The 12,945-nt window shown below is 36.2% G+C and overlaps 1 protein-coding gene across 11 annotated transcripts in view; it reads right to left on the bottom strand.

Annotated features, from left to right (window-relative positions):
- CDC42BPA (CDC42 binding protein kinase alpha) overlaps positions 1 to 12,945 on the bottom strand; it is a 289,959-nt gene that overhangs the window by 177,194 nt on the left and 99,820 nt on the right. For all 11 annotated transcript variants that reach the window (XM_047755429.1, XM_047755428.1, XM_047755424.1 and 8 more), the window contains exon 5: positions 720 to 868. In XM_047755429.1, the coding sequence (XP_047611385.1) occupies positions 720 to 868 (149 nt within the window). The remainder of the gene's footprint in view (positions 1 to 719; positions 869 to 12,945) is intronic.

Below are 12,945 nucleotides of genomic sequence, written 5' to 3' on the forward strand. Positions count from 1 at the left end.
TTTCCTGCATTCCTACTTGTCACAGAAATTACTTTCATCACCCACAAATCAAAAGAAACAGTCATTACTTCCTTAGAGCATAAATTTTCCAAAGTGAGGTCACTAGACCAGCAGCATCAGCAGCGTCACCTGGAAAGGTGTCATAGGTGCTAATTCCCCAGCCCATCCAACCTAAGTCAGAAACTCTGGACTTCAATCCTCCAAAAGACGCTGATGCATGCTGCACGCATCAAACCACTGTCTTGGAAAATGGCTGTTTCTTTCTACCACGGCAGGATCCATTTAGCTGCTTCTCTTCCTCGTCTCTCTACTCTTTCTCACATTTTGCACAACCCAAAGATTTTCTCATTTGAATGATTAATTCAACAATAACACTGTGAGGATTTCTTTTTAAAATGTGAGACTGCCTTTTAAATCAATCAGTTTGAACACTTTTTATTATACATAAATTATGAGCTGTTTATATAGACATATTTTTAATGTGTCAACAAACATAAGAAGACTCCTATATAAAAATCATTTTGTAAATGGCCTTTTTCTTTTCATTCCATCTTAAGCTGTCTACGAAATAACATTTGTAGGAAAATTTTTAAATAAATCATTATAAGTGTCAAAGTTTACAAAGAAGAAATTATTCCGCAGCCATCAAAATTATCATTTTTACAAAAACATCTCTTTTGACATTTATACGATCCGCTCCTTCACTGCATCTTACTCACCTGTGTACATAATGCAGCTGATGAACTGAATCAATTGCTATCACCATCTCAGCCAAGTAAAATCGAGCCATATCTTCAGGCAATCTATCTTCAAATTTGCTGAGTAGAGTAAGCAAATCCCCACCAACGTAATAATCCATAACCAGGTACTGGGAATGAAAAAATAAGGTGTACTCAATAAAAAGGCTGAAAAATCAATGTATTTAATGTAACCCAAGGTCAAATAACACTGGATGAAATATCTTTGTTGTTAGTTAACAAGAAGCTTCTAAGATGATCAGCAGCAATCATTTTGTCTTGAATATTTCATAAAGCAGTTATATAAATCTTCTAAAAATTAGGGCAGGGGAGTTCCCTGGTGGTTCAGTGGATTAAGAATCTGGCATTGTCACTGCTGTGGCTCTGGTTTCAGCTGTGGCATGGGTTCAATCCCTGGCCCAGGAACTTCTGCACACCCCAGGCATGGCCAAAAAAAAAAAAAAACCCACACCTAGGGCAGGGAAGAACAGAGGATTATCATTATTGTGATGTTGTATTGGTAAGATAAAAATAAGGGAAAGTAACAACACCTTCATCATCACCATCAACCTACAATAAAGACCACAGTTTTACCAACACGTCACAGAATAATATTTTAATTCTCCGAAAAGGTTTTAAAAACTCATTATATAAGACAGTCATTTATGTTGAATATATTCATCTTCAATGGCATTACATGTTCCTTATTTCATCTTGGATCAGTAACAACTTTATTATGACCAGCACCTGGATCAGCATTTGGAAGCCACTGTTATACAGAATACAGAGCAATTCCCACCATATATACATTTCTGATCCTGTACAAGTATCAGAGCAGACATACATATACTCAGAAGGTAACTAATTTTAGATATGGACTCTTATGGGTATGTGTGTATGACACTGTGATTTATAATAAGAGACATATTTTTTGGAATAGAGCAGAGAGTTGCTTAAAACTCTTGGAATTAACTGACAAGATAAAAGTGTCTTTTGTTATTTCTGACAAGACCCTTTCAACCACAACTAAGTTTATGTTAATGAGGTGACTTTTAGAAAACCCCTAAGAAACCTAAGGAAAAACCAGGGAAAACAACCAAGATTAAAAGACTGGAACTTTCAGTCTCACACCCCACCCTCCAACCCCTCCTCCCACTACCTCCAGGCAAAGAGAATATAAGCTGAATCAATCATCAATGGCCATAAGATCCAGCAATCCCACTTCTAGGCATATATCCATAGAAAACTCTAATTGAAAAAGATACATGCACCCCAATGTAAATAGCAGCACTGTTCACAACAGCCAAGACATGGAAACAACCTAATTGAAAGATGAATAGAGGGAGTTCCCGTAGTGGCGAAGCAGAAACGAATCCGACTGGGAACCGTGAGACTGCAGGTTCGATCCCTGGCCTCACTCAGTGGGTTAAGGATCTGGCATTGCCATGAGCTGTTGTGTAGGTCACAGACTCGGCTCAGATCTGGTGTGGCTGTGGCGTAGGCCAGCAGCTGTAGCTCCGACTGGACCCCTAGCCTAGGAACTCCACATTATGCAGGTGCGGCCCTAGAAAAGACAAAAAAAAAAGGACCAAAAAAAAAGAAGAAAAAAGATGAATGGATAAAGAAGATGTGGCATACATAAAATGGAATATTACTCAGCCATAAAAAAGAATGAAACAATGCCATTTGCAGCAACGTAGATACAATTAGAGATTCTCATAATAAGTGAGGTTAAGTTGGAAAGAGAAAGACAAATACCATATGATATCACACATATGGAATCTAAACTATGACATAAATGAACTTATTTTTAAAACAAACTCACATGCACAGAAAACAAACTTAAGGTTACCAGAGGGGAAAGGGAGTGAGAGAAGGATAAACTGGGAATCTCTGAGCTACAGAAACAAAAGTAACCTATGAACTTCTGACTGGTGGGTTGAGGTGGGGGGCACTCTTGTAAGACTGAACCCTTCACTGTGAGATTTAATGTCATCTCCAGGTAGACAATATCAGAATTGAGTTAAATTATAAGACACCCAGCTGGTGTCACAAAAGTGCCTGATGTGTGGAAAAGCCACACATTTAATGTCAGAAGTGAAGTAGTATGCAAAGAGTGCCCTGTGTGTAATATACATAAAAACAATAGTCTTCCTTTACAGTGTGTGTATACCAAAAAAGAAAAAACAAAGAATACATACCAAAATGCTGACAGGGATCATCTCTGGGTTGCTGGATTACAGACTATGTCTTAGCTTTTGATTATCTTCTAAATTGTTTCATAAACATGTGTTACATACACATGTGCATACTGTTATGTCATGTCATGCCATGCTATTTGTGAGTGAAAGCTAGACATAGTAGAAAAGATGGGCTTTATAGTCAGAGAGACCTGTATTCAAACTCTGACTCTAAGTTATAAGTGGCTTTTAGCAAATAACTTCATTTCTTTGATACTTTACTTTCTCATCTATAAAACTACAATAATGATATATTTTTCAGAGTATATCACTTAGCATGAAGGTTAGTAAATAGAATAAATATACATGTCAGTTATAACATCTTGAAGTTAAGGTGACTTTATTATAGAATGGAGTTATTTCAAGGATATTATCAAGTTGACATTAAGATTTAAAAAGTCTAGAGAAAATTCACATTCTTATTACTACATATTAAAATTATAGGCATGGGCAATTTTGTTTTTTAAATTTCATTAGAGTATTATTTACAAAGCTGTATTAGTTTCAGGTATACAACAAAGTGAATTAGTTATACATTATACATATATTCATTCCTTTCCAGATTCTTTTCCCATATATATTACTACACAGTATTGAGTAGATTTTCCTGTGCTATACAGTAGGCCCTTGTTACTTAAACTTATTTCATGTTTTAAATCTTTGAAAATTAGGCCAAGAATGTATTTCAAATCCTGGTGTATGGTTTACCTGCTATATTTACTAGGCCTAATGTTTAACAGGCTCTATCAAGAAGATTAGATCAAACTAATTTTATATAATAAAATTCTATTAACATAAATATGTTGCTAGAAATGGCAATGGATATGGAGAAGAAATTCATGGCTCTTACTTTAAAAAGAAGTATTTCAGCACAGCGGCAAACACAGAAACTTTCCAAACAAGTCTACTATTAAAATTAGAATCTAATATTTATACATAGAAAGTTATAAAAGGGGAGTTCCCGTCATGGCACAGTGGTTAACGAATCCGACTAGGAACCATGAGGTTGCGGGTTCGATGATCCCTGGCCTTGCTCAGTGGATTAACGATCCGGCGTTGCCATGAGTTGTGGTGTAGGTCGCAGACGCGGCTTGGATCCCGTGTTTCTGTGGCTGTGGCGTAGGGCAGTGGCTACAGCTCCAATTGGACCCCTAGCCTGGGAACCTCCATATGCCGCGGGAAATGGCCCTAGGAAAGGCAAAAAAAAAAAATTTATAAAACATAACTCATTTCTACCATAAACATTTACGAGGTGCCAATCAGGATTTTTTTGGTACCAAAAAGAGGATAAAGAGATGAAAGCCTTGTATATCAAAGGCTTTTCTCTCTTGAAAGTGTATTCTGGCCACTCCTAAGGTCTAAATACACCATTTATCAGTAAACTGCTAAAAAATAATCACTTCAACATTTTTGCCACCCACGGTCACCATTCAAAACTTAGCTCCCTGAGTCATCGTCTATCTTCTACTATTGTCCACATACTTCTATGTGCTTCCCTTAATAAACCCAAGACTCTGGATCCCTTGGCCTCCAACCTTTCAATGTGCTTCACTGAAACTCTTCTACAGCCAACAAACAACCTTGAGATAGAGTAAAAAATGATGAACACATAAGTACTCCTAGCTTTCCTTTCCTGTTGCCTGCTAAACAGTGTTTTGGCTTTGCCTACTCACATTCTTTCCCTACCTTGCCCTTGGAGGTATAGCAGCTGTAGTTAAGACAGAATTCAGCAACTGGGAGAAGCAAGATGCAGGAAACACAAAAGAAGAGTCTCAAGAGAAAAGCCATGAGTTGAAAGCGAGCGATACTTGCAATAGGGTTTTAGTGTTAGAGAGACAAGGTGTATCCAAAAAGGCAGACGAGCAATAACCTCACAAGGAAAAAACCTCCTTTTCCTCTATAACACATCCCAGTGAATGTCTCAAAGATCTGGAAGTCACTCTTTTATTCACTCCAACATTCAACTAAATCACCAAGGTCTTGTTGAGTCTATTTCCTACTAAATCTCTGTCAAGTCCATTTACTTCTATCCCTACCACTACCAACAATCCTAATCCAGGCTCCTGGCCTTTCTTGACAATATTACTACTACAGACTTAAGGCCAAAGTGAATAGCTTTCTACAATATATTTTATTCTGTAAACAATTTCCTTTGGAATGGAAAAGAGAACACAGAACAAGAGAGGGAACAAATAAATTCATTTACTGGTTCTTATATATACATATTTTTAGAATTTACTATGTGCTAATATTACATTTATGCAATGGAGATACTACAATAAATAAATCATAGTTCCTGCCTTCATTGGCATTTACAATCGAATAAAGGATAAAACACAAATTAATAGGCCCTTTCAGTGTAATATACATCTTTGACAAGGCTAAGCAGAAGGTACTGCTGCAGGCTCTTAAAGGAAAGACCCTAATCTTTTAATCAGGTTCATTCATTCGTTCGCCCAAAATTTATTTTTGTACAATAAATTACCTAAACCAAGTAGTGAAATATTATCTAAACCAAATAGTTAAATATTCCACTCTTTCCCCCAATTTAATTGAAAAGCCTCCTCGGAAAGGATGCTAAATACACTGCTCCTGGACACTCTATTCTGCTATCATTGTCTATTTATATATCAATATCATATGGTTCTCATTGGCTAATTAGTAAAATTTAACATCTGGTAGGACAAGTTCCTACTTATAGACTACATTTAAAATATTACTCAATATGGCAAAAGCATCTTTAAACAAGTTAAGAAAACTGTAGACTGAGAGGCGATATTCCCAAGACATGTCAAGGAGATAATAATACTAACATAAAGAGCTCCACAGTTTTCATGTGGTGCAGTGGGTTAAGGATCTGGTGTTGTCACTGCGGTGGCCCAGGTTGCTGCTGTGGCATGGGTTCAACCCCTGGCCTGGGAACTTCCACATGCCATGGGCACAAACCCCAAAAATAAATAAATGAGCTCCTACCAGCTGTAAAGAGGGCAAGCAATCCAACAAAACTAGGCCAAGGCTATTAACAGTTAACTCACATAAGAGGGAGTACAATTAGACAACACAGAGTCAAAACCAAACACAATTAGCCAATTAATACATGATCAAAACAATAAGATATATTTCACCAATTAGATTAGCAAAAAGACCCTTACCAGTTTGGGAAAAGTGACTTAAAACAACACTACTTTTTGGAAGACGAAAGACTACAACCATTTGGCAAAGTAATGTCAGCGTTATCTATTCAATTTTAAAAGGTACATGTCCACTTTTAGGAATACAGTCAAATAAAATAAAAGCTCCAATGTGTAAAGCATGTGGGTAAGTAGGTTTATTGCTTATTTTCAAATAAGAAAATATGAACAGGAGTTCCCGTGGTGGTTCAGTGGTTAACAAATCCGACTAGGAACCATGAGGTTGCGGGTTCGATCCCTGCCCATGCTCAGTGGGTTAACGATCCGGCGTTGCCATGAGCTGTGGCGTAGGCTGCAGACTCGGCTTGGATCCCGTGTTGCTGTGGCTCTGGTGTAGGCCAGTGGCTACAGCTCCAATTGGACCCCTAGCCTGGGAACCTCCATATGCCGTGGGAGTGGCCCTATAAAATGCAAAAAGACCAAAAAAGAAAAGAAAAGAAAGAAAAAATATGAATAGAGATCAACAAGAAAGCTGTTAAATGGATCGATTCAACATACCTATTCTATGAAATATTATACAGTTGCCCAAAAGAATAAATATATATGCCCATGAGATATTTTAAGGGAAAACATCAAGCTATAGAGTAATAAATACTTTGTAATTCAATTTTTATTAAAAAAAAGGAACAAAATATACATGCACACGCAGTTATACAAAGCATGAAAAAAAGATACAGCCAAGTTAACATTAGTTTCCTCAGGAGAGTGGTATGAAAGATGAAGGTTAGAACCATTAACTTTCTCTTTCGGCCACTCCTGCCGTATGCATGAATTCCCGGGCCAAGGAAGGAACCAAACCCAGGCCACAGCAATGACAATGTGGAATCCTGAACCACTAAGTCACCAGGGAATCCCCAACTATTAACTTTTCAATGCATATAGATCTCTACTGTAAAAGGGAAAAGATCTAGTCAAGTTAAAGTTGACTGATGGAATATAGTTCTGCAAAAGGCCAAAGGTGGAGGCAAAGGTTGATAGGAATAATCCTCAACATAAAGATATACCTCATCCACATCGACAGAACAGGTGCAAATATGGATAATCTGTATATGGGGGAGGGAGGAAGAGAAATGCTGAGGTCAGAGCATAGAAAGTTAAGGGAGTTCAGGTACAAATAACCAATGGCTTTCATTTTCTCCAGGAAGTAGGAGTTATAGAATGAGAGTACAGGGATATTTATATAATGTCCCTATACCAGAGAAGGGGATCATAATTGTTACTCCTGCTTTATGGCTACATAAGAAGACAGTGAAGATAAATGATTGGTCCAAACATACATTAAAGAGTGGGAAGGCCAGAACTCACGTTCTTGATCCTTTTATCAGTTCCGTTTTTACTCAGATAAAACAGAGTCAGTGTTCACTGAAAAAGCTGACTAACTATATCCATGACACACAGGAGATGCTGAGCACCACAATAACGAAAAAGAAATTAAGGATACAGGCTGCGCCTTCAACAATTTTGTACACCTCCAAAATTAATGGATCTCTAGGTGTCGATATACATATCAGAAAGTTTCCAACTCTGAATTTCTAAAAAAATCTGTAATTCAAAATCTGTGCTTTTTAAGGAACTATATCCCAAGGAAAGAATGCTAAAGCATGTGAAAACACAGCGTTCAGAGGAAAAAACCATTTCACGAACACATGTGCTTTTAAAAGGCTTCATAGGGAGAATATCCAACTCCCTTATTCACTGCTTTATCACATGATGAGATTAATAGTCACTCCTTAGAGCCCCACCTTCTATTTATCCCTCCTTGCTATTTTTTTATTTTACTCTTACAGAAATATCTTGCTAATTATTTCTATTTTCAGCACAAACTGGATTCCTGTAAAGCAGTTAAAGTTCATATGACTAATTACAATTTAACATGTAAATACCTTACATCCTCTAATCAGTTTATAAATGCTAATACAAGAAGTAAAAGTTTTGCTTTAAATATATTCCTATCTTTCTTCCTCCCAAACATAAACAGGAAACAGAGGGTAAGAAAATGTGAGGAGGAAAGAATTTTTCACTGATTCATAATACTCTAATATCTAAGTGATAAGAGGTTTATGTGTCCATATAGATGTAACTAAATAAGTTCGTATTTAATGAATTTTTCTTAAGGAAAACAATGTTCTAATCACATCTTAATATCATTCATTAAATTATGCAACTTTTTTCAAAGCAAATAAAATGCATATATGCAATGACTCTACATAATTTTTTAAGAAACTGGCTGCAGTGATATTTGAGCATGTTACAAATGAAAAGTCAAATCACTTACCACAGCTTTCCTGAAGTATATAGCTCTGTAAATCACGTTACTTATTTGACCGCTTTAGGGCAACTAGGGTTAAAAGTTATTTTGGAAAATAACTATGTATAATTAAGTTTCCTTATCTAAAACTGGGTTTGTCAACATTTTTCAATGTTTTTATTTTCTAATTATCTTATAAATATTCAAAATAAACTCTTTAATGGTAACTCAGAAAATTTAGGGCTTCTGACTCCTGAGACTAATATACCATGAAGGTTCCCTTAAACTCAAGAAAAGCTAGCAGTTTACCAAAGATCTGAGTACTAGGGCATTTCAGTCCTCTTCCAGTTACAGTGGAATTTTAATTCTAATATAATTAATGACTGCTTTACATGCACAATTTCTGAGACATTTTGTGAAAAAAATATTAATCCTAATGTCAAATGTGAAAAGCACAGATAAGGCTAAATAACTCATAGGAGAGAGAATGATAAATCAGGCTTTTCATTGAAAATTAGGCAAAATTTTGCTATATAAAATTTGGTATTTGGACACTTTATTTCCCTATCTATTCATTTCTATGTTTATAACAAAATGTCAAGTTGTAAGCAATCCATAAATATACAGTGTTGCATCCATCTACAATGGAATACACCGTCATAGTGGGTTTTAGTCCTTATTTAAATAAGGATTTATTTAAATAAGCTTTTCAAAGTCATCATGACAAACAAAATTTTGCCAAGCAAATACTCAGCATGTGTTTGATTTACTCTTAATTTTGCTGATAAATCCATGCATAATATATTTGCATTAATACAGTCACCCACAAAATTTAATATAAGTATAGTAAATTCAAGTCAAATATTAGTCCATTTAACAACTGAGCAACCAGCACATGCAAAGCTCTATGTTACAACTTTTAAACAATTCTGACTATAACCCACAGTAATAAATACATATGGTTTATATGATTACTCAGTATACATTATCAAAGAAAGAAGTGCTATAAAACAGTATTTACTCTTACTACTTGAACTCTATCATTTTCTGTTCTACTTAATTTTTAAATGCTGGTTGTAACCCATTAAACTGATTTTATGACTCACTAATGGGTCACAATTTACAGTTTGAAAAACACCATCACACTCTAAAAGCATGTAAGGGATACAAAGACGGTAATGATCCTGTTTGAACACCTGGATCTGGATCTGGCTTGAAATCAGATAAATCCCACAACTATTAAGTTACACTAACCTTTATTGAGGGTTTATATCATTTATTTAATTTTTCAAAGCTGTACCAAAAAAATCAAAGATTTGTATAATCATACATAGGTTAATCATACAATAGCAGGACTAAAAAATGTAAAGCTAAAAGGAAATAAAGATTAATTCAAATTGGGAATTCTGGAAATACTGTTAAGATGTAGAATTTGAGCACAGTTTTAAAGTATTAGACTTCAACAGGAGAGTGGCAGGAAGAGGAAGAGGAGTGGCACTAGTATGAAAGGTACCATGGACAATACAGACAAGAAGTAGAAGCATACAGAGAATGCTCAAAACTGCCAAGGTTTCCCCTGAGCCTGAAACACAGGGGAAGGACAGGCCCAACATTTCCAGGCATATCTTTATTTACCACAATATTACACTTAACACCATTAATGGTTTCCTCTACCATCTCTCCTTTCTTTAGTTTCCATGGTGCAGTGTTTTGATTCTTTCTGGCTCTGGCCATTTCCACTGGTTTTCTACTTCATGGGGTGCCCTATCTCTGTCTTCTCTAGGCAAACTTGTTTCCTCATTTTATAAGCACTACTCAGTGATTCTCCTGGTAGTCACTGTTATCTATAAAAGACATCGGCCAACTTTTCCTCTAAAGCACCAGATAGTAAATACTTTAGGCTTGGCTGGTCAAGCTGCAAAATGAAAGATATTATATAGGTATGCATATAATAAGAGAAAACAAAATTTCCACATATTTCACTGGCAAAATTCAAAATGTGTTAATAATAATTTAGCACAATTTTGTAATACAAACTAATGAGAAAACAAAATGCTTTTGTGGGGAGAGGGGAATATAACAGTTTGTTTAACTGAGGTTCAAAAGTTTGTGTTCCCTATCGCCAAAAATCAATTACAAAGGTTAATCTGTATATGCTGATCTGTAATGAGATTTAACATATTTCATCTGTGAAACTATCTATTCATGAAGACAGGTACTGCCAAACACTGGTATCAGTTCATTTGTCTATCATTTTAACTTAGCATATTCCTCCCTTAGAAGGCATGTGGAGAATGCTATTAAATTTTTTTTCCCCATAACTTGTGTTTAATATGCCATTACACAACAGATTAACCACTTCTAACTGAAAATTAGGCACAAATTCTCAATTGCCCAGTTAAATGGATTTTGAACTATGGACATTTCCTTTGCATTACATCAAGTCCCCAAAAATGATTCCAGAACTGTAGTTTGAGCTCAAATGATCTATCTACTGCAAATCTGTGGCAAAATGAAGATCTCGCTCCTTTTTACTTTTGACAGCCTGGGAAGTAGATATAGCAGCTTGACATTACTTGTGATTCAAACACTATTACTTGTTAAAATGACTTCACCACAGCATTAAGTGTTGCTTTGCCTTACAGTTTTATGTTAAATTTATTTTTGAAACATATCAAGTCTACAGGGAAAGCTAATTTCCAAACCTATTCAATACCTGATAACAATGGTTGAGGATGGGGGTTCTGGTTCAGAAATATTTCAATCTTCCTCCTTGGTTCAAAATATTGGACTAAAATGTTACCACTGCAAAACCAGTGAATGGTTGTATGGTATAGCAAGGATGTTAACCTTTGATTTCTTTCTTTTTTTTTTTTTTTTTTTTTTTTGCTTTTTAGGGCTGCTCTGGCAATATATGGAAGTTTCCAGGCTAGGGGTCTAACCAGAGCTACTGCTGGGGGCCTACACCACAGCCCCACCAACTGAGTGAGGCCAGGGATCAAACCTGTGCCCTCATGGATCCTAGTTGGGATCGTTAACCACTGATCCATGAAGGGAACCTCCTACCTTTAATTTCTGATCAAAATTCATGGAAATGATAATAGTTGTTTCCACAAGACTGAATGAAGTGCAATGTTGATATTGCTGGTTCAACATGTAATATATTCAAATATTTGCTGCAAACTAACTACTGATTAATGAGAGAATGCACATCCACAGTCTTAAAGCACCTAATATTTTCACATGATTTATAAATCTGTCCAAATAGCCTTTTTCTGCTCCACACATATTTTCACACTTTAAAATAATATGGACTATAACGATTTCACACTAATTCCTCAGGTACTTCAAATTCAAGCAATGACTCTTCAAATAACTCAGCAGAATCAGTAACATCTTTCAACTCAAGAGCCAAAGAAAACTTCTCAATGTAACAGGAAATGATTATTCCTCTGGATTATTTCTCCATCATTGATGTCACTCCCAGTGTCCTCAAATCTTTGAGCAAATGCTCTCACCAAGAGGCTAATAGTCTCGGATAAGTTTCTTTTCTGCAAACCCAGTTCTTTGGCTGCTGCAATCAAACATGATTTACTTAACACTGGTAAACAGCTTCCTTTGCTTGATTAACAGATGAGCCACTCAGGAGCCTACAGTTGTAGTCTCATTTTCATTTTTAATTTTTGTGAAAAAAACTCTGCTGTGATAATATATTGTTTTAAATTTTCTGACTTTTTCTGGTTTCTGCCTTCCTGTGAGTTAGGGATGTTGTGATGAGTGCTCAGTTGGGCAATGCAGACATTTATTACAGTCTATTGGTACAACTGTAGTAGATCATGTAATAAACACCTGTTGTAATTTAATTCATTAGCAAAATAATCCATACTCCACTGTGCCTTAAAAGTATGATATTTGAGAAATCTAGTTTTCTTTCATTTGACATGAGGCATATGTCACTATTCATTTAAAAAAATAATAAAATGTCATAGTATAGCAATGTATAGCACTGGACTGCTATCAAGTTATAACTGTCACTGCAGATTGTAGTCTGAGTAACAGTGCAAAGCAATGAGAGTTAACACATGCAGCAGTGTTACCCCCATCACAGCACTGGTTTCCACCGCAAATAGTCAACACTGCCACTGTAGAGCAAAAGCTGCCAGAGATAACATATAAATCAGTGGGCATGGCTGCATTTCAATAAAACTTTACAGACAATGAAATTTTAATTTTACATAATATTCACGTCACAAAATAACCTTCTTTTGATTTTTTTCAACTACTTAAAAATGTAAAAACAATTCTTGGCTCCCGAGTTATACAAAAACAGGTGGGCCAGGAGTTCCCATCGTGGTGCGATGGAAACAAATCCAACTAGGAACCGTGGGGTTGCGGGTTCGATCCCTGGCCTCGCTCAGTGGGCTAAGGATCCGGCATTGCCGTGAGCTGTGGTGTAGGTCACAGATGCGGCTCAGATCTGGCATTGCTCTGGCTCTGGCAAAGGCCTGCAGCAACAGCTCCGACTGGAC

Source organism: Phacochoerus africanus, chromosome 12 (assembly GCF_016906955.1).
Source record: "Phacochoerus africanus isolate WHEZ1 chromosome 12, ROS_Pafr_v1, whole genome shotgun sequence".
Taxonomy (NCBI): domain Eukaryota; kingdom Metazoa; phylum Chordata; class Mammalia; order Artiodactyla; family Suidae; genus Phacochoerus; species Phacochoerus africanus.